The following is a 23,128-nucleotide window of genomic DNA, read 5'->3' on the forward strand; positions in this document are numbered from 1 at the left end:
CAGTATCCATCTTCCTGATGATCGCCCCCTCTCGTGCAGTCCCCACCCGGAGATCCGAATGGGGGACTAGTTTACCTCCGGATATTTTACCCGGGAGGAAGCCATCATCAGTACATAATTCATACAGAAAGAGCTGCAGGTCCTCGGGAGTTAGTTACGGCTGTAGTTTCCCGTTGCTTTCAGCCGTGTAGCGGTATCAACATAGCTAAGCCATGTTTGCCCCATAAATGTTGATGGCTCCCCATCGAATTCCATTTCGTTCGCAAAGTTGTTTACAAGGAGTCCTTTGACTGGTTCATAAAATATATTTCAGAAAAAAGATACTGATGTTTGATGTAGACAATTGATGGCGCCTGTCAGTCAATACATTATTGTAATATGAGAGAAATTGTTCACAATCTGCAATTTTTTAGCACGGACTAGCTGTAGTAGACCCGTGCTGACGGAACAATCATATAGCATATGAATCCCATCCATCGGAGATGAGTAGCAACAGAAGAGACAAATCACATCACAACAAACAATGGTCAATGTAATGTTCTTTGTTGATCAGTTTTATAAGCTTTCGATTTTGAAGGCCTTCACATTTAGTTTTATTCAAAGTATATGATATTAGGGCATCTAGTGTAAAGGCAACCCTTCCTTCCTCATGACCCCGCCTTGTCTTATTGCTCCAGAGATCATTCCTTTATGATTTTTCTGATATTTTATTATCGTGTGGTTTTACACCTTAAGGCAATGATAACAAAACCATCGCCAGTAAACACGATTCAATAATATTTCCATGTCAGCAATGCTCGGAGTTATATGGACTACATAACATTATTTCTAAAACTGTATAAGACATAAATGATAGGAACTTGTATTCTCCATACTTTAGTTTTGTAATACTATCCGATAGAACCAATAACATACGTCTAGGTAATTTAAAAAATACATTTTAGGCACATTCCCCTAAACTAGCATTTCTTCCGGCTTGAATAAAATTATCTTATTTCCATACTTTACTACCAATTTTCATTAAATTCTGCTCACCCATTTTCTCGTGGTTCGGAGTTCATATGGACGTAAGAACAAAATCGAAATTCATGAATATCTGTTATCATATCCGGTACGATAAAAATGTATACGACAGAAAAGATCGTAAATTTAATTCAATATAACTTTAGTCATGTAGTATTTATCGATAGGACCACTAATAACAAATATTCGCGAATTAAATGTTAGGCCTTCCCCTAAACTACAATTTCACTCAGCGTGAATGAAATTATTTACAGCCTAGATTGTAGTGTACCATTTTCCGACTGTACATACCGATTTTCATTAAATTCCCTTCAGCCATTATCTCGTGATGCGCGTACATACATACATAGAAACAGTCAGAGATGAGGGAAAATAAAAAGAATGCATCTCCTTGTTACTGTGGACACGACTGATACAGAAATACCATCCTTTTTAAATTCTGAGCAATGTACAGACAAAACTCTTATTTTATATATATATATATAGATAGATGTTTTTTCAAATGATTTAGGTTTCCAAACCTACAAAGAGTATTATGAAATATTAATTTACTACCTAATCTAATTACAGTACAGAATAGAAGATAAACAATAATTATAATGATAAAGTATACAAAGCAATTCTTAGTGACAAAGAATCAGGAGATAAAATACTTTAATTCAGCGCACTACAAATCCTGAGCGAAATGGCGCCTAAAATTCTTACTGTGGCCCCTTCTTTTTCGAGCTCAGTATAATTTCTCCCTTTACATATTAAATTCCAGGTTTGGTGTCGCTGAACTGTTGCAGTTCGCATGTAATAATACACATACTCTTAATACTCCATACGATTTATCGAACTCGGTAGAACAAGTGAATGAGATTAGGTAATGGCGGGAATTTTGACAAGTATGGGCGATTTCTACCTTGATGTTAATGTTATTACCATTTTGAGGCCGCATTGTATAAGGAACAGAAGAAGCATTAATGTTAAGTATGTTAAGTACGAACGTTTGGGTGTCGAAGAAGCTTCTCGTAAAGAAAGTATTACCGACACAGAAATAACTCAAATATACTTCTCATGTAAATGACATGAATCATATCTTGCAATGCTCCTTTACGATCAATATAGAATAAATCTGTTTTGGTATTAAATTGATTATTTTAACAGAGCTGTTATGGTAAAGTGAAACAGAATATACTCTCGTGGAATTTATTTCCGTATGTTGACAGCATATGAAGCTCTTAGGCATGTGCATGTACATTAAAGGAACAATAAGGATGTCTTGTAAAGTATGGGATGTTCCTTGTATCATATTTTTTATATATAGGTAGATAAATAATGATTAAGCTTTAGGTTATTAATCCTTTAACATATCAGACTAATACACGCATAGGAATTGCATAATCTGGTGTTGTTGATGACAACATCCACTTTGCTATTTACATTTTCATTTTTTTGCTAGTTGCTTTACGTCGCACCGACACAGATAGGTCTTACGGCGACGATTGGACAGGGAAGGGCTAGGAGTGGGAAGGAAGCGGCCGTGGCCTTAATTAAGGTACAGCCCCAGCATTTGCCTGGTGTGAAAATGGGAAACCATGGAAAACCATATTAACATTTTCTATTTACAAGTTTGTTAGAACAGGATCAAAATATTAAGTATGCAATAATTCGCTTCTTCTTCTTCTTCTTCTTATTTCCTGGCCGTATATTAATCCATAAAACGGGCACTCCCGAACTCACACAGTGTCGGCTCGTCTAGCTCGGAGAGAGTTTGTTCGACGTTCTTGTACCAGATCTAATGGCACTTCACTTTTCTTTAAGGCAGTCTCAGCAGTTCGTTTCCATGTTGCCTTACGACCGCTCTTCTTCTCTTCGATGGCAAGAGATTTCTGTACCAAATGGTATTCATTTGTTCTTCTGATGTGACCATACCAGAGGAGCTGGTTTTTTTCTCCATCTTGTGGGCACAACTTTAAAGAATCCTCGCACATGTTCATTGAGCACTTTGTCACGTAGAGTGACTCCCGCCAATCATCGCAACATCCGCATCTCTGTGACATTCATTTGCTGGTCATGCTTTTTCTGGCTTGCCCAACATTCGGAGCCGTACATGAGGGCAGGCCGGACAGTACTTTTGTACACTGTGCCCTTTAATTTCACTGGCTTATCACACAGAACACCAGCAAGAGTGCGCCATTTCATCCAACCAACACTGACGCAGTACTTGACATCTGCATCGATATTACCATCAGTTGCGATGACTGATCCAAGATATTTGAACTTGTCGGTCATCATCAGTGGTTTCCCAGCAAGGAAGACAGTATTGTGCGGGCACGCTTGCCCTGGCTGCGCAAAGTTGAAGAGGATATACTCTGTTTTCTTGCGATTTATTCGTAATCTATTTGCCTCCAGTATTACTCGCCATCGTTCCAAGACAGCCTCAACCTCCTGACATGACTCACTAACCAAAACAATATCGTCAAGGAAGACGGTATTGTGCGGACACGCTTGCCCTAGCTGCGCAAAGTTGAAGAGGATATACTCTGTTTTCTTGCGACTTATTCGTAATCTATTTGCCTCCAGTATTACTCGCCATCGTTCCAAGACAGCCTCAACCTCCTGACATGACTCACTAACCAAAACAATATCGTCTGCATAAAGTATGGTCCACGGTAAGTCTATCATCAGCTGCTCCGTCAGGTAGTTGATGATAATAGTGAACAGTGCCGGGATCACTGCCAACCCCTGATGAACATCGACATCAACACGGAAACTATCTGAAAGACCTGCATTTGTTTTCACCATAGTAGACAGACATACGTATGTGTCTTGGATCATGCAACAATGGGCTAGTTTGATAATTTTTTATGGTTTATTTAGTTCAGTATCCTTCTGTCTTTACATTTTGTGGTAATCTATTGTAGTGTATAAAACTATAAAATCACAATCCATATTGCTATCACTACCATGTTTTATTTTTCGGACGACTAGACGCCAGTATGTTAGCGATGCGAGTACTAGAAACATTATATGGCTCCTAGGTTTTGAGTTCTGGCTCTTACATATAAAAAAATTGTCATGGCCTGCTTTAACTGATTTAATTAGGAAGGCTTTCAATATATGTCCCACCTCACAATGGTTTCATTCAGCGCGCCAAAGCATCACAAGTAGGTGACCAATAGTTGAGGTATGGTGCCCCTTGCACCCAGCATGAAGCCTATGCCCTCGATGTCCTCAAGGTTGTACTTATTGAAGTAATAGGAAATGGTCTGTGAATATTCTTTTCTTCGTCGGCTTCATCGGGCTGAAGAAAATCAACTGGGGAATTTTGCCCACCAAATTTCTCACGTTTTTAATATGATGTGTTATGCAAGATATACCGTCGATTCCTACCAAGATGACCAACTTGTGAGAACGGGCATGGGAAGTGTGGTATTTATCTAAAAACTTCCTGAAGAAATTCTTTCGTTTCCGCCTATTCAAAAATGTAGACTTCGCTTTAAACACAAGAAGCTGCAAAGTCTTGGAAGGGTTTACCTAACACATTCAGCATTAAAATGAGCTTGTATACTCAACATTGGATGATCACATCATCAATTAGAATATTTCCAAGTGTATCAAATCATTTTTCCATATAACGTGCTGAATCCGTCCGACCCAAAGACTACAACATCATCAATCTGGATCATAATTTAAGATTTTCATTTTCCGTGTTTTTAAGTTTATTCTACTGTCCTACGGTCCAATAGCGCACCGAAACTTGTCATGCTTTTAATGAGGTAGAATAAAAAGTCAATCATATATGTATAGTGTTGATTAGATGGGAAGTCCTAATAAAGTTCTGGTTGCTGATATCAAACTGGATGTCAGATTTGTTTTTTCTGTGTGCTCAAAATAGCTCTAGAGCAGGTTTTTAAATCCGCTGTTTCGAGCGTGTGTATCGCGGACAAATACTTCCATTGAAACTGAAGGCTTTACTGCAGTAAATATGACATCAAAAGTACATTCTTCGCATTTGTTTGTGGTTTCATCAAAATACATCACCATTATTTCTGTCCTGAAAGGTTGTTCTTAATTTCTCCCACCCTCTCATTCATCATTGCTGGAATTCGTCCTTTTTTCTGGTAACCTAACCTGGGCACATGGAATATCTCCAGCTTCTGCAGCGGATTACATTAAAATAAAGCTTCCGGAATATTTTTAAAAGATTGTCCCCAAATGGAGACACACAAGTGTTAGTGATTGGTGGGACCACCGACCTAATTGTAGTCCTTTGTCCCATTGCAATTGGGAGTGGGGGCAGCGAAAATCTTCTTAATGAAAGTGGTTTGGATGTTTTTGTGTGTGTGCTTTTTTAGATTTGCATTTATTTCACCTTGTTGGTTCTATATGTGTATTTAAATTTATAGGTAGTTAGGCAACCCGCTTGGTCAAGTTTGTGCTGCAGGTGTGCCTATCGTCACCTGCCATTTTGCATTCCGTAGCTGTGCCAGTCTTTTTCGGAACGGCTTTTGCTCCTTTGCGGTATGCAACCCGCTAAGTGCACATTATATTAGGGATAGGTGTAAAACTTTCTTGCGTTTGTCAGCGCTTCCTTTCATGTGCGAGATTCTAGGGATTACCCCTTAATTGTCAGCAACGCACTCAGAGGAGGTAATTTTCGTTATGACGTCAGAATCTCACAACGTTCGATCTTCCTTCAACCAGCGATTAATATTGATATTAACGATCTGCATTCATCAAACGATCCATTGTTCAGCACGAAATTCATTACTATCGAAAATCCATTAAATTGCTTCAAATAAAAATTCCGCGCATACTGTTCGGTAATTACTTCAAAAATCGCTTACTTTTGACAAAAACATAGCAATTTCATTGCATGATACGAAATCCAAGATTTTTCGCAAGGCTACTCCTGTCAAATAACACAAAGGTGTCTGATGAATGCTTGAAGTCCTGATCCGATGGACAAATCACGATTCAAAGAGTTATATGCCCTCACTCCATACGAAACTCTGATTTCTGTTTACATGAAAGATAAACACAGAATGAATAGAGAGTTGCTTTAGTAGCCCCAATGCACAACGGAAAGGGTGATGAATATAAAGCCGATAATTAAAGCCTACCAGCTGGACATAATGAATGCTGGCCGGTGTGAAAGTCCTTGAACAGGCTACAATCAGGAGTGGGGAGATCCGGGGATAACTTGAAGAAATGGGGGTTCAGCACAACTGATACAAGATGATAATGTAGACAAAAACAAACCAGGAGACACATGCTTCTGTACCCTCTATGCCCAACATCTTGCACAGAGGATGAGCTCCTACAAGCCACACAGAGTGCATTGGACATTGCAAAATACTGGCATGTGTAATATGATCTCACATGTGATGTTTTGTGTGCTTCAAACTGACTTGTCCATTAACTTACAATCTGTATATTTTTGAATCGAGTATAATAATAATAATAATAATAATAATGGTAACAAAATTAATTTTGCGTGTTTATTGTGCAACATTGTTCTAATACATGTCCATTTAACAACGTCTAGTATAGTTAGAACCACAAACTCATAGGTAAAAGGAAAGATCCAAAAAAAAATCCTGGTTTGATATTTTCCACTTACCAAGATCTCATTGGAGTGTTTCGTCCTGTCCACATCGTACCGCACCTCCAGCAGGCCTCGAACACCGTCCTCGCTGATGGCGGTCTGCTGCTCAGGTGTGGGAACCCACTTGATAAGGGCGCTGTTACCAGATGGCCGCCAGACTGAGGTCTGAGGGTTGACTGCAATCACAGAAGACGTCATTACAGAGAGGTTTGGTATTACTTGTTTGTAGGCAGAAAATAATAACACAAAATTCAGTGACGAGTTTGTTTTAAAAAACCCTCTACGCAGATATTGTGGGGTTATCAGGGCCCTCAGAACAACACCGATGATCCATTGTATTATGACCACGCCTGAAGCGGGAAGAGTAACATGTACAGTAACAGTTTGGTAGCATGGTATATACAAGGTGGACAAAATAAAACTTGCCCAGAAAATATTTACAAAACTGACTCGGAACTGACCCTTGATAATGAACGGAAAAACTTCGCATTACAGTAGAGATGGCTGAAAAATAACGTAACAGTTGCTTTGCCACAGTTACATGCCTATCCCTGTTACAAATGTAACGAGAACAGAAAATAACAGGTTACCGAGTAACGACAACAGAATAATGTACTAGTGAAAACAGTAACTGGGAAGTGGGAACTGTCACTAGTAGCAGCTTACAGACACAGAATGTGACCTTCAGAGTTTAGATAGTACGCATGTCTTCCAAGTGAGAGCGCTTTCGTAGGAGATTGCTTTAAGTCGAATACACTGTATAGTGTCTTTAAGTTGCTGCTGTCATCTGGTAATTAAATTGTAAACTGTTATGACATATTCAACTGCTCAGAGGTAATCGTTGACTCAGACATCGCGCAGGGCTACCTACTTTATAATAGTATTGTAAGTTACACCCGTATAATTTTTCTTGTACCATAAACAAATTAGTATGCTAACTTTCCATATTGATGTTATAAATAACATAACATTACTTCATTTTACGTAATCGATCCTCTTGTACCGGTTTGTGTCGAGGTTTGGCAGACAGATAATGTTTTCTTGTCTTCTATCCTTGATCGGGGTATTGTCAAACTCACTCTTCTAGATTCCAGAAAAGACGCTATGTTGTCTTCTCATTTCACCCGATGCCTGCCTCTCGTTAACTTTATAGCAAACAGGAATGCGTGTTTTGCTGCACCGACTTTCAACAGTGTAGTGATCCGTGCGCGCATGAGCGAGGGAATGAATGGGACTTCACTACACAGACAAGCTTGAAGCCGTAAGCAGGCTGTGACCAATAAAAGGTGAGTAACGTTGGACGTTACTTTTAACTGTTACTTTTCACAGTTACTTTAGGAACTCTGGAAACAGTGATTACGTTGCACCAATCGGTTCCTTCCACATGTCTGAGCATACGTCACTGTGTCATTACGTGTGAGTAAGAAGATGAGACGTCTTTTTTTTCTTTTTTCTTTGCTTTACGTCGCACCGACACAGATATGTCTTACGGCGACGATGGGATAAAAAAGGCCTAGGAATTGGAAGGAAGCGGCCGTGGCCTTAACTAAGGCACAGCCCCGGCATTTGCCTGGTGTGAAAATGGGAAACCACGGAAAACCATCTTCAGCGCTGCCGACAGTGGGGCTCGAACCCACGATCTCCCGATTACTGGATACTGGCCGCACTTAAGCGACTGCAGCTATCGAGCTCGGTGAGACGTCTTTAGTGACCAGTTGAATGTAACACAAAACAAAATGTTGCTAGCGATAAAACAGCACATGTTCATTGTCGAGTGTTATGCGAAGCAGGATTCTTGGAAAAACTGTATGCGCAAGATCGGGCAAAATCTTCAGCAAAGTCTACAATGCAAAACTTAGTGGCAAAATAGCGTGAAACGGGCTCTGCAGTGAACAAAAAACGAAACTATCCTAAAAGAGTGCAAGCACAAGAAAACATTGCTCGAGTGAAGGAAACCCCGCCAAACCCCATGGAACTACAGCCCTTGAAGGGCCTTGGCTTACCAAGAGACCGCTTCTCAGCCCGAAGGCCTGCAGATTACGAGGTGTCCTGTGGTCAGCACGATGAATCCTCTCGGCCGTTATTCTTGGCCCCGTGGTGTAGGGGTAGCGTGCCTGCCTCTTACCCGGAGGCCCCGGGTTCGATTCCCTGCCAGATCAGGGATTTTTACCTGGACCTGAGGGCTGGTTCGAGGTCCACTCAGCCTACATGATTAGAATTGAGGAGCTATCTGACGGTGAGATAGCGGTCCCGGTCTAGAAAGCCAAGAATAACCGCCGAGAGGATTCGTCGTGCTGACCACCTCGTAATCTGCATATCTTCGGGCTGAGCAGCGGTCGCTTGGCAGGCCAAGGCCCTTCGAGGGCTGTAGTGCCATGGGGTTTGGTTTTTTCCATTTAAAAGTTAAAAAAACATTACAAAATTAGTGATCAGAACACGTTTCGGCTTACTTTGGCCATCTTCAGTTGCATTAGATTATACAATATACCCAAACCTGTGAAATATCTGAATGTCACATAGTGAGTCTTACATTCTTATATAATTAAAAAATTAATTTAAAATGTTGCATTATACACATCAAGAGGAAGAATGAATCACAAATGTGGAATGATCAAAAAAATCTAAGATGTCCTTAAAATCCATAAAATACCTTGTGTGAGATGTAATAAAAAGTTCTCCAGAGTTGATGTTCATTTTTAAAAAAATATTGTCCAACACTCATGTCAAAAACCAAATTTGTGAAGTTCCAAAAATGTGTGGACAGCTCATCATTATGTTGCCAACCAACGGAAAACGTCGAAATTTTGATTTATAACTGAGACGGAAGCACCTAAAAAGAGGGTGAAAGCAATGAGTCTGCCTTTTGCTTGTATACGGCACTTCATACCATTTACAGTAATTTTTCTCTCATTTCCCATAATTATATTAAGAAAAGAGCGTGGCATCATATTCGAAAATGAATATTTTAATTAAACACGAATCACTTTACTATGTTTTTAATGAAGATTGCCTCATTTCCTCTTAATTCCTCGCGTTCGAACAAAACATACACATCGGCAGAAAAAGCGAAACAGTACGTGTTTCAGAAACAACGTAATGATAGTTCATTTGAAACCCTGTAAAAATCAAATATTATGACATTAACAAGAGTTAATTAGCCCTATTGCGAAGTTAAGCACAATAATTGATAAACCTTATTGAGTGATATACTGAGTGGTAAAAGTCATGGCAAGACACTGAGTGTGATGTTTGTACCGGGCGGTACACCTCTACTCTGTTTATTTAAAAGTTGCGCCAGTTGAAACTCCTCTTCTGGAGGAAGGTTGAACTTTATCTATTCTATTAATTCTCTACTTTCTCAGAAGATGTCACCACGTGGAAAATTTTGAGTTTTTGAACTGTGTCACTTTTGATGTGTTTTTGTTTCGCTTGAAGTAAGAAGTGTGAACTTTCTCTTCTAGAGGACACTACTGAAGATCAACAATAGTGCGACCTAGTGCGGAGTTAAAGAACTATTTTGTTGGAGAAATTTTTATTTCAAAAGTTTGTTTCTTGTTAAATTTCTTTCTGTTATCGTTTAAGTTGGCTGTATACCCCTCTTTTTCCCCTTAGTTTGGATCTAGCCAATCCCGAATTTCTTTAATTAATTTTCCACCAATAATGTGTTTCTTTTTCCTCTATGTAGGGGTTTCTTTTCCCGAACCAATAAAAACTTTGAGGGAGGGTGTTTTATTTCCCCTAACGCCTAGAATCTTCCGCGAGAGGATATAAACTGCTGATTTTGGGGTCTCCGGGCCACTTCTGTTCCATCTTTCAGTGTATTAAGTACATAGCAGGAGGCGGGAAGCGCCTCTTTCTTCTTCAGCCGTTCAACACCAGGTAATGGCCTTTTAATAACTTCTTTTCTTGCTAGGTCGGCAGTTTAACACTCGCGGCGGGTTCGAAGCATTTCCATCATGTAACCTTTTCCTAAAATGTAATTACTCTTTTCATCTTTTTCTTGTAAAGTTACATATTGGGATAGAGAGTGCTAACCCTCTCGAGCTCCCACTCACATTTGTTTTGAGGTGAACTTATTTTCTCAAACTTTTCTTCGTTTATGTAATGTAAAGTGTTCTTCTCTAAGTCACCTCTGTAGTATGGGATTAGCCCTTGCGTTAGTGGCCCAGAGCCAGATTAGGTTTTAAAAGCAAAGTGTATTAGGAGTGCAAGTTCGCCTCCTCTCAAGTTGTATTTTAGAGGTCACGTATTAATCTTTTCTCACCTAATAGACCTCAGTAGGTTGGGTATTTTACCCCTGTGTATATGTCCTTTGAGGACAACTTGAAAGTTGAGTTTGGTGTGGCCTGGGAGAGGCTTAACTTTAAGAGCGAGTGGCTCTTTTCTAAAACTGGGAGTTGTATGCCTCGAGGAGGCTTTGCTGTGTAATTTGGAGCAAGGGCTCCAGGGTTTGAGTGGGGTCTTCTGCCCCTTTGTTGAAATTGGTATATCGTAAAGTTGAGCTAGTTGCTCAAGAATTGTGTTTCAGGGCTCGAAGCCCAAATTCTTTAATCCCTGTAATTGTACATTTCAAGTTGTATTTCGGCTACTAAGTACCTGTTCTATTTGTTGTTACCTAATTTTGAAAAGAAAATATAACCTTGTTAAATTTTAAAATTTAATTTCTCTTTAGTAGCTTGAGACCTATTCACCACCCAGCACCTTCTTTCATGCTTAACTACCACAAAAACTCGGTAACAAGTGGTAGCAGAGCGTGGTTGAATGGGTCTCAATTTAGCCCCTTTTGACGGCTAAATATTGCTTTGATTCGAACTCTAACAATTTTCTCAGTTGCTGGAATTTTTTGAGTTTTTCTAAATTGTTCTGTCATCATGCCCGGCCCTCGCGATGTTCTCCTCCTTAACTACTTGCGCAAAGAGGAGTTGATATATGAGTTAACTATCAGAAATGTGCAATCTGGAGGCACGGTTGCAATCGACACCAACAAGCTTAGAGAGTCCCTTGATTTGCCCATTTCCATCCCCAATTTGGGAGAGAAAGAAATTGATGACTCTCTTTCCACGATCGTCGAGAATATTACTGGGCTAGCATCTGTAGTCAGCTTTTTTGATGAAAACGATCCGTCTCCTAATCAAATTAAGCGTGTGCAAGGCAGGCTGTATCACTTTGCAAATAGAGTTAATGATCTGTTGTCTCTAAAGGTGAATGACGTTCAGAGGAAGGACGCTAATACGCTCCTTGAAACTATTTCTGAATTGTCTAATAAGGTCACTCAATTGCTAACCGGCGAAGCTCCTCCCAAAACTGATCAACCCGCCACGGTGAATGTAGGTAACGAGGAAGAGCCTCCTCAGGGAGAAGTCAATAGGATAACCGCTGCTGCTCAAACTATCTCTGCCCCATCGAACAACGAATCTGAACACCGTGCGTCATTGAGTAACATCCGCTCTGAATTAACTTCTTTGCCATTGAAACCTTTAACGACCATGTCACCTGGGTTCAGCAGCTTGCCTCATCCATTGGCAATGTTGCTTAGAGGTATCTCTAAGTTTTCCGTCAACACCACCAGTGACGTAATTTCATTTTTAAGATTTCTAGTGGAATTTCAGGATCATGCCCTTGTGTTTTCTCTTTCCCCATGTCAAATTTTGCAAATTATCTATCCTTATGCTATTGGTGTTCTATCTGACAAAATAGTTAGAGCCATTGCCGAGCAATCTTCTATTGAGGATTTCCACGCCCATTTGCTAGCTAACTTCATCCCGGCTAGGGCCAGGTCCTCCCTTATTCAGAAATACTATTATCGGGTACAGCGCTTGGATGAAAACCTGGCAGACTTCATCCAAGATATTAAGTTTTATACTAGGGTGTTTGCTCTCCACTTCCCTGAGGATCAGATTGTGCAGGCTATTGTAGAAGGTATTTCGCCATCCTACAGGTCATATTTGTGTTTCGCGGCGTGTCCGCAAACCTTCTCTGAACTTGAAGCATTGGCCGTCTCAGCGGAAGGAGTTAGATACGCCGATTCTTTGCGTGTCGCGAAAGAACCCCCGCCTTCCTTCAGTAACACTCGGCCTCCACCTCGCCGACCAGTCAATCCCCGTAAATGTTATGCTTGTGGGTCGCCTGACCATCTGCGGAATAAGTGTCCTCTGATCAAGTCAAGTGGGACAAGGAATGGAGCAGGGTCATCACAAGGCTGTTTTAAGTGTGGGGCCTTCTCACATATCGCCAAGAATTGCCCAAACTCAAATAGCACCCCCTCCTGCTCAACTTCTGGTGCAAATTCCAGCTATGCCAATAATAAAAAGTGACTAGTGGCGTCGGCTGAGCCGACTAATCCATATTCCCGAGACTCAGCCCCTAGTAAACAGGTTGTAAATGCAGAGAACGACCAGCCTTCAAATTCATCTTTTGAATGCCCTAAAGAGTGTCTTAGGATTGCGGCGGATACCCCCGCACCTGTTCCTTTTCTTAAGATTGAGTTAAATAACGAGCCTATAACAGCTCTCTTAGATTCAGGCAGTGTTTGTTCCATTATTTCGGCTGATTGGTATTCTAAATTGAAATCTGTTTGTAAACTCCCTGACCATGTCTCTTCTCCTGTTCAATATGTTTCGGCTAATTCATCTCCATTAGAAATTCTAGGTTCCATACATGTCAAAATTCGTATTTTTAAATTTACCTGGAAAATTAAATTGTTTGTGGCCAAGCGTTTGTCTTGCCCCATCATATTGGGAGCGGACTTCATTTCTCACACTGGTCTTGTGCTCGATCTCCAGAGTAGGTCGTGCATATTCAAATTTGCGTCCAATTGTAGAATTCCCTTGTTAAAGTGTAATTCTGTATCATGTTCATCTATTTCGCCTACCCAGGATGAGATGTTGTTAGACCTTAGACATCTACCTGAGGAGCAGGCTGATAGTATTCGGAAACTGTGTCAGTCGTTTCCCGAGGTGTTCTCTGATACTCTTGGTGTTACTGACCTTATTGAATACAAAATTGAGGTCACGGATTCAATTCCTGTCCGTTTTCCACCGTATAGGCTATCTCCACCTAAAATGAAGGCTCTGAAAGAAATCATCGATCAGATGTTGAAGGATGGTATTATTAGGCCCTCTAAGTCAGCGTATTCATCGCCTATTTTTCTAGTCCCGAAACCCCAAGGAGGCTTCAGGCCTGTCATTGATTACAGGGCTCTCAATCGGAAGGTGGTGTTGCAATCTGTGCCCCTTCCCGACCTTCATTCTTGCTTTTCATGGTTTCGTAAGGCCAAGTTCTTCACCATCTTGGACTTGAATCAGGCCTATAATCAAATTCCCCTTGCCGAAGAGTCTAAACATCTTACAGCGTTTGCCACGGACTGGAATTTATATGAATACAACCGCGTGCCTTTCGGGCTCCCCACGGGGGCAGCTGTGCTCACTAGGCTACTAGATAGGGTCTTTTCCGACATCAAATTTGAGTACTTATATCACTACTTGGATGATGTCGTCGTATTTTCCGAAACCTTTGAAGAACATCTAGATCATTTGCGAGAAGTTCTCAATCGCCTTCGTAAGGCTGGGTTAACTGTTAAGTTGTCCAAGGTTGCCTTTGCTAAGCCCTCTATGTCATTCCTAGGGCATATTGTGTCACCTGATGGTGTAGCAGTCGATCATTCTAGAACACAGGCCATCCGTGATTTTAAACCTCCCAAGGACATTAAAGGTATCGCTAGATTCATTGGTATGGTGAATTTCTTCAGGAAGTTTATTCCTAACTTCGCTAATAGAGCGGCGCCCTTAAACCTTCTTCGTAGGAAAGGCATCAAATTCGAGTGGGGACCTTCTCAACAAGCCGCTTTTGAAGATCTAAAATTAGCTCTCTGTAATGCCCCTGTACTTGCTATGCCTGATTTCTCGAAGAAATTCATCGTCCAAACCGACGCATCGTCGTCAGCAGTAGCCGCAGTTCTTCTTCAAGAGACTGAACTAGGGAGGCGACCCATCGCCTATGCGTCTAGGACATTGTCAGCTCTAGAAGCAAAGTACTCCATATATGAGCTTGAAGGTTTGGCAGTCTTATTCGCCTTAGAAAAGTTCCGTCTCTATCTGGAACATGTCAAATTCGACCTGGAGACAGATAATCAAGCCTTAAGCTGGGTCTTAGGTAGGCCGCGTCGTACTGGTCGTATAGCCCGTTGGGCCATCCGTATTTCGGCCTTCCAATTTGATGTACGACATATCAGAGGTACTGAAAATGTTGTTGCTGATGGACTCAGCCGTATGTTTTCTAACGACGTCGAGACCCATGAACCGGTAGACAGTTCATCACCTCCCGAGTCCATGCTATCTGATGTTAATGCCATCTTAACTGATGCTCCCATGCTTTTTAGGGATATTGAGAAATACCAACGTGAAGATCCGACGCTGGCTCCGATAATGGAAACCCTTTCTTCTGGGGAACATGCTGTCCCTTATGTTCTTAGGAATGGTGTTCTATGTTGCCCTTCGAGGCATGATAAGTTGATGAAAGTTGTTGTTCCAGCGGTTCTTGTACCTATGATCTTCAAATACTATCATGAGACCCCATTGGGGGGGCATCTGGGTATCTTTAAAACTCGTGAAAAGATTCGTGAAATGTTCATCTGGAAAGGTATGGACGGTGAAATCCGTGAACTTGTAAAAGCTTGTAAATCTTGTTTGATCAGTAAACCCACCATGTCCACTAAAGTAGGCCTTTTGTCTTCTCATCAAGCGTCGCGCCCCATGGAACGCCTGTATATCGATTATGTGGGACCCTTCCCCCAGTCAAAGGGTAATGCCAACAAGTTCATCTTTGTGTGTGTAGATGGTTTTACAAGATTTTCCTGGTTATTTCCGACTAAGCTGGCTACCGCTCAGTCCACAATTACTTGCCTAAATTCCATTTTTGCTTCTTTTGGTCCGTGCCAATACATTGTATCTGATAATGCTAAAGCTTTTACATCAAATCTGTTTCGTAAATTCTGTTTTGACTTGTCCATCTCTCATGTAACTACATCTGCTTATTACCCTCAACCATCTCTGGCTGAACGGGTTAACCGTAATCTCAGGTCCGCACTTATTGCCTATCATCATGAAGATCATTCTAGGTGGGACACGTCCCTGCATTGGTTAGCTTTTGCTTTGAATTCGGCGGTTCATGAATCTCACAAATTTACTCCAGCTTCTTTGATGTTTAAGTTTGTTCCCAACACGCCGCTCTCTAACCTCTGGTCTCTGAATGACATTCTGCCCGAGACAATAGATCCGGACAACATTAAAGATCTTTGGAAGAAGGCTAAAGCCAATCTTAAAGTGTCTCATGAAAAGGTTAGGGAAAGGTATGATCGTGGACGGAGACCCACCCCTTTGAAGGTAGGCGACCAGGTTATGGTCAAAAATTTTGTTCCCGCGGGCAAGCTTGCCCCCAGATTTCATGGGCCTTGTATCATTCTCGATTTTCTTACGCCGGTTACCTTATTGCTAAGTAATCCAGCCACCGAGAGGATATTTAGAGTTCACCTGTCCCAGGTGAAACCGGTGTAATTTCTGTGTTAACTTGCTTCATATTATTTTGAAAGGATAGGAAGGTTATATTTTTTCTTTTTTTTTGAGTTTCACTTTTAAGGCATTCTGCCCCTTCTGTAATATTTTGGTTTTAGATGTAAGCATGTTTGTGAAACCTGCCCCGACCCATTAAACTGCCATCCTGTCTTTGCCACGGCCATTACCACGCTCCCGTCTCCTGCTCCACCTTACACTGTGGCTTCATAATAGTAAATGCTATGGATATCTACACGCCGCTGGCCCCTCAACCTCTCCACAAGCCTGTACCCTCAAAGGAAATGATTGTCCAACACAATTCTGCCGCCTAGCTTTAATGTTTCAGCGCCCCCGCAGCCGCGCAGCGCCGTGCAGCGACTGGGGAGGGGGATGGGCCCCCTCCTCTCCAGCGAAGGCGACATGTGCACGGCGAGCCGGAGCTCACCTCCCGGCCAAGGCTGATGTGCGGCGCACGACCTGCTACATGCCCGCAGCCTGTATCTGTTCACCGCGGGCGCGGCGTACTTCAACACCTCTGCTCCCCTCATAGTGCGGGCGAGCGGTATCTCAGGGTACTTGAGGGGTCCGAGCGGCCTCCGTTGGACGCAAGCTGCTACGGCCGGTCTGGACATCCGACTCAATCTACATCAACTACATGGACAGTCACCATAAGCAATAATTACATTTGGGAAGTTAACAACAATATTTGGTGGACATTGCAAAACTTTTCTTCACCTTTTAAGCATTAAAGGTTTATCTTCAGAAATTCAACTACTACAACAGAAAAACTTTACTGCACCTGCAACAACAAAATTTTGAAATTGCAACCAACCAAATTACTAAAATCTTATAAATGCTTCCGCAATTAATCTTAATATCAACATCAAAACTTGGACTTTATTTTGGAAACAAAGCTTATGTTCTTCTGTGTTACCCCTTGGAGGAACTTTTGGGGGGGGAGGTCTGTACCGGGCGGTACACCTCTACTCTGTTTATTTAAAAGTTGCGCCAGTTGAAACTCCTCTTCTGGAGGAAGGTTGAACTTTATCTATTCTATTAATTCTCTACTTTCTCAGAAGATGTCACCACGTGGAAAATTTTGAGTTTTTGAACTGTGTCACTTTTGATGTGTTTTTGTTTCGCTTGAAGTAAGAAGTGTGAACTTTCTCTTCTAGAGGACACTACTGAAGATCAACAATAGTGCGACCTAGTGCGGAGTTAAAGAACTATTTTGTTGGAGAAATTTTTATTTCAAAAGTTTGTTTCTTGTTAAATTTCTTTCTGTTATCGTTTAAGTTGGCTGTATACCCCTCTTTTTCCCCTTAGTTTGGATCTAGCCAATCCCGAATTTCTTTAATTAATTTTCCACCAATAATGTGTTTCTTTTTCCTCTATGTAGGGGTTTCTTTTCCCGAACCAATAAAAACTTTGAGGGAGGGTGTTTTATTTCCCCTAACGCCTAGAATCTTCCGCGAGAGGATATAAACTGCTGATTTTGGGGTCTCCGGGCCACTTCTGTTCCATCTTTCAGTGTATTAAGTACATAGCAGGAGGCGGGAAGCGCCTCTTTCTTCTTCAGCCGTTCAACACCAGGTAATGGCCTTTTAATAACTTCTTTTCTTGCTAGGTCGGCAGTTTAACACTCGCGGCGGGTTCGAAGCATTTCCATCATGTAACCTTTTCCTAAAATGTAATTACTCTTTTCATCTTTTTCTTGTAAAGTTACATATTGGGATAGAGAGTGCTAACCCTCTCGAGCTCCCACTCACATTTGTTTTGAGGTGAACTTATTTTCTCAAACTTTTCTTCGTTTATGTAATGTAAAGTGTTCTTCTCTAAGTCACCTCTGTAGTATGGGATTAGCCCTTGCGTTAGTGGCCCAGAGCCAGATTAGGTTTTAAAAGCAAAGTGTATTAGGAGTGCAAGTTCGCCTCCTCTCAAGTTGTATTTTAGAGGTCACGTATTAATCTTTTCTCACCTAATAGACCTCAGTAGGTTGGGTATTTTACCCCTGTGTATATGTCCTTTGAGGACAACTTGAAAGTTGAGTTTGGTGTGGCCTGGGAGAGGCTTAACTTTAAGAGCGAGTGGCTCTTTTCTAAAACTGGGAGTTGTATGCCTCGAGGAGGCTTTGCTGTGTAATTTGGAGCAAGGGCTCCAGGGTTTGAGTGGGGTCTTCTGCCCCTTTTGTTGAAATTGGTATATCGTAAAGTTGAGCTAGTTGCTCAAGAATTGTGTTTCAGGGCTCGAAGCCCAAATTCTTTAATCCCTGTAATTGTACATTTCAAGTTGTATTTCGGCTACTAAGTACCTGTTCTATTTGTTGTTACCTAATTTTGAAAAGAAAATATAACCTTGTTAAATTTTAAAATTTAATTTCTCTTTAGTAGCTTGAGACCTATTCACCACCCAGCACCTTCTTTCATGCTTAACTACCACAAAAACTCGGTAACAATGTTAATAACGAGTTGCTCCTCCGCGAGCCCTCAGAACGACAGCAATACGGCGAGACATCGACTCTACAATGTGTTGGGATCGTTCTGGAGGGATTTGGATCCACGCATCTTGCACTGCTACCCACAAATGCTCGATTGGATTAAGATCGGTGGATCTAGAGGGCCAATCCATGGTCGTAACTTCACTGGAGTGCTCCTCTAACCACCTGTGTGCCACTACAGAGCGGTGACATGGCGCATTGTCCTATTGAAACATGGTATTTCCACCAGGGAACTCTAGGGCCAGAAAGGGATGCAGATGGTCTGAAAAAATGTCCACATAAAGTGCACCTGTCAGCGCTCCCTACAGCCCGAGAATGGTGCCGAATTGCGACCATGAGGACGCCGCCCAGACCAGAGGTCAGCCACCTCCCACCTGGACACAACCTTGTTGACACGCATGATCCATAGCTTCATGAGACTCCTGGTATTCCTTACATACTGGCACTAATGACAGATGATGTATACCCATGATGTTCCTCATATAGTGCTATTGCTTACAGGTAACGCAGATCCTTGGTGTACTTCACATAACGGTACTGCTCATAGATAACGCAGACCCATGGTGTACTTCACATAACGGTACTGCTCATAGATAACGCAGACCCATGGTGTACCTCACATAATGGTACTACTCATAGATAACGCAGATCCATGGTGTACTTCACATAACGGTACTGCTCATAGATAACGCAGACCCATGGTGTACCTCACATAGTGGTACTGCTCATAGATAAAACAGACCCATGGTGTATCTCACATAATGGTACTACTCATAGATAACGCAGACCCATGGTGTACCTCACATAATGGTACTACTCATAGATAACGCAGACCCATGGTGTATCTCACATAATGGTACTACTCATAGATAACGCAGACCCATGGTGTATCTCACATAGTGGTACTGCTCATAGATAACGCAGACCCATGGTGTACCTCACATAATGGTACTACTGACAGGTAACACAGACCCATGGTGTATCTCACATAGTGGTACTGCTCATAGATAACGCAGACCCATGGTGTACCTCACATAGTGGTACTGCTCATAGATAACGCAGACCCATAGTGTACCACACAAAATGGTACTACTCATAGATAACGCAGACCCATGGTGTATCTCACATAGTGGTACTGCTCATAGATAACGCAGACCCATGGTGTATCTCACATAGTGGTACTACTCATAGATAACGCAGACCCATGGTGTACCTCACATAATGGTACTACTCATAGATAACGCAGATCCATGGTGTATCTCACATAGTGGTACTGCTCATAGATAACGCAGACCCATGGTGTATCTCACATAATGGTACTACTCATAGATAACGCAGACCCATGGTGTATCTCACATAGTGGTACTACTCATAGATAACGCAGACCCATGGTGTATCTCACATAGTGGTACTGCTCATAGATAACGCAGACCCATGGTGTATCTCACATAGTGGTACTGCTCATAGATAGCACAGACCCATGGTGTATCTCACATAGTGGTACTGCTCATAGATAACGCAGACCCATGGTGTACATCACATAGTGGTACTACTCATAGATAACGCAGACCCATGGTGTACATCACATAGTGGTACTGCTCATAGATAACGCAGACCCATGGTGTACATCACATAGTGGTACTACTCATAGATAACGCAGACCCATGGTGTACATCACATAGTGGTACTACTCATAGATAACGCAGACCCATGGTGTATCTCACATAGTGGTACTACTCATAGATAACGCAGACCCATGGTGTATCTCACATAGTGGTACTGCTCATAGATAACGCAGACCCATGGTGTATCTCACATAGTGGTACTGCTCATAGATAACGCAGACCCATGGTGTACATCACATAGTGGTACTGCTCATAGATAACACAGACCCATGGTGTATCTCACATAGTGGTACTACTCATAGATAACGCAGACCCATGGTGTATCTCACATAGTGGTACTGCTCATAGATAACGCAGACCCATGGTGTATCTCACATAGTGGTACTGCTCATAGATAACGCAGACCCATGGTGTATCTCACATAGTGGTACTGCTCATAGATAACGCAGACCCATGGTGTACATCACATAATGGTACTACTCACAGGTAACACAGACCCATGGTGTATCTCACATAGTGGTACTACTCATAGATAACGCAGACCCATGGTGTATCTCACATAGTGGTACTGCTCATAGATAACGCAGACCCATGGTGTATCTCACATAATGGTACTGCTCATAGATAACGCAGACCCATGGTGTATCTCACATAGTGGTACTGCTCATAGATAATGCAGACCCATGGTGTACATCACATAATGGTACTACTCACAGGTAACACAGACCCATGGTGTATCTCACATAGTGGTACTACTCATAGATAACGCAGACCCATGGTGTATCTCACATAGTGGTACTGCTCATAGATAACACAGACCCATGGTGTATCTCACATAGTGGTACTACTCATAGATAACGCAGACCCATGGTGTACCTCACATAATGGTACTACTCATAGATAACGCAGACCCATGGTGTATCTCACATAGTGGTACTACTCATAGATAACACAGACCCATGGTTTTCCTCAAGTAATAGTACTAATCACAGGTAATCTCATGGTTCCAAATCCATCATCCCTTGATCGCCCCTTTTAGTCGCCTCTTATGATAAGCGGGGGGTACCGTGGGTGTTGTTATTCGTCTGCACCCTCCGCTCACCGGTTTTTTTTTTACATCTGTATACCTAAACCCGATAAGTACGAAGTATGGGGCAAACTTTTGAATTGTACAGAAAAAGAAAATCACTTTCTTTATATAAATGGAATTCTACAAATTAAGTATACCTCACCAGAAGGATGTTCCTCAATCTCGTTGCTGGTACGAAGATCAAACACCTCGAGCAGCGTGATGTTAGCGTTGTCCTGAATTCGTATCTGGACCTGCATTTCCTTAATAATCTGGAACATAAGAAAATTACAGGTAATCACTCTCTCAGACATAATCATAGGAATAAGTTCAGACAATGGAGTATGACGTGAAAGAATGTTATTAACGATTTCTTTTAGATTTTTTGAGCCACATTTGCTTCCATTTTTAAAATTTTTGTTTAACTGGCGCTTAAAATCAATTTTCAGTTTTGTGTTTTTTTTGTCGATAACATGTATGTAGACTGTATCTCTTTTTATTTGCTTTACGTCGCACCGACATAGATACGTCTTATGGCGACGATGGGATAGGAAAGGCCAAGGAAGTGGAAGGAAGCGGTCGTGGCCTTAATTAAGGTACAGTCACGGCATTTGCCTGGTGTGAAAATGGGAAACCACGGAAAACCATCTTCAGGGCTGCCGACAGTGGAGCTCGAGCCCACTATCTCCCGATTACTGGATACTGACTGTATCAATAATAACAATAATGTTATTCGCTTTACGTCTCACAAACTACATTTTTACGGTTTTCAGGGACGCTGAGGTGCCGAAATCTAGTCCCGCAGGAGATCTTTTACATGCCAGTAAATCTACTAACGCGAGACTGGCGTATTTGTGCAGCTTTAAATTACCACCGGACTGAGCCAGAATCGAACCTGCCAAGTTGGGGTCAGAAGGCCACTCAGCGCGGCTCAGGGTGTATCATAACTATACCGACAAAAAGTCAGCGATGCTCTACGTGTTATATTAAGAACGATGGTGCAGTCAAATTGTCAGAGAAAATTCTTCTTTACAAGAAAATTAGGTTAATTTGTTATTTCCGGATGCGTGATTCAATTGACGAATTTGCCGTATATACTATGCCAAAGCACAAGTCACTGCCGTACTTCAGGGAAGAGAAGGGGAGGGAGGGGAAGTGGGGTGTATGATGAAGACAGAGATAATGCAGAAGTTTCCTCGTTCGACTCGCACATGAAGGGAAGAGAAGGGGAGGGAGGGGAAGTGGGATGTATGGTGGAGACAGAGATAATGCAGAAGTTTCCTCGTTCGACTCGCACATGAAGGGAAGAGAAGGGGAGGGAGGGGAAGTGGGGTGTATGGTGGAGACAGAGATAATGCAGAAGTTTCCTCGTTCGACTCGCACATGAAGGGAAGAGAAGGGGAGGGAGGGGAAGTGGGATGTATGGTGGAGACAGAGATAATGCAGAAGTTTCCTCGTTCGACTCGCACATGAAGGGAAGAGAAGGGGAGGGAGGGGAAGTGGGGTGTATGGTGGAGACAGAGATAATGCAGAAGTTTCCTCGTTCGACTCGCACATGAAGGGAAGAGAAGGGGAGGGAGGGGAAGTGGGGTGTATGGTGGAGACAGAGATAATGCACAAGTTTCCTCGTTCGACTCGTACAGGAAGGGAAGAGAAGGAGAGGGAGGGGAAGTGGGGTGTATGATCGAGACAGAGATAATGCACAAGTTTCCTCGTTCGACTCGTACAGGAAGGGAAGAGAAGGAGAGGGAGGGGAAGTGGTGTGTATGA

General features: G+C 42.0%; 1 protein-coding gene across 2 annotated transcripts in view; it reads right to left on the bottom strand.

The window, feature by feature from the left end:
* Positions 1–23,128, bottom strand: part of LOC136885288 (inter-alpha-trypsin inhibitor heavy chain H4) — a 347,969-nt gene that overhangs the window by 274,611 nt on the left and 50,230 nt on the right. For both annotated transcript variants that reach the window (XM_067157795.2, XM_068230407.1), the window contains exons 5-6: positions 21,522–21,630; positions 6,635–6,795 (exon numbers count right to left, since the gene is read on the bottom strand). In XM_067157795.2, the coding sequence (XP_067013896.2) occupies positions 6,635–6,795; positions 21,522–21,630 (270 nt within the window). The remainder of the gene's footprint in view (positions 1–6,634; positions 6,796–21,521; positions 21,631–23,128) is intronic.

This window comes from Anabrus simplex, chromosome 14 (assembly GCF_040414725.1).
Source record: "Anabrus simplex isolate iqAnaSimp1 chromosome 14, ASM4041472v1, whole genome shotgun sequence".
Classification (NCBI taxonomy): Eukaryota; Metazoa; Arthropoda; class Insecta; order Orthoptera; family Tettigoniidae; genus Anabrus; species Anabrus simplex.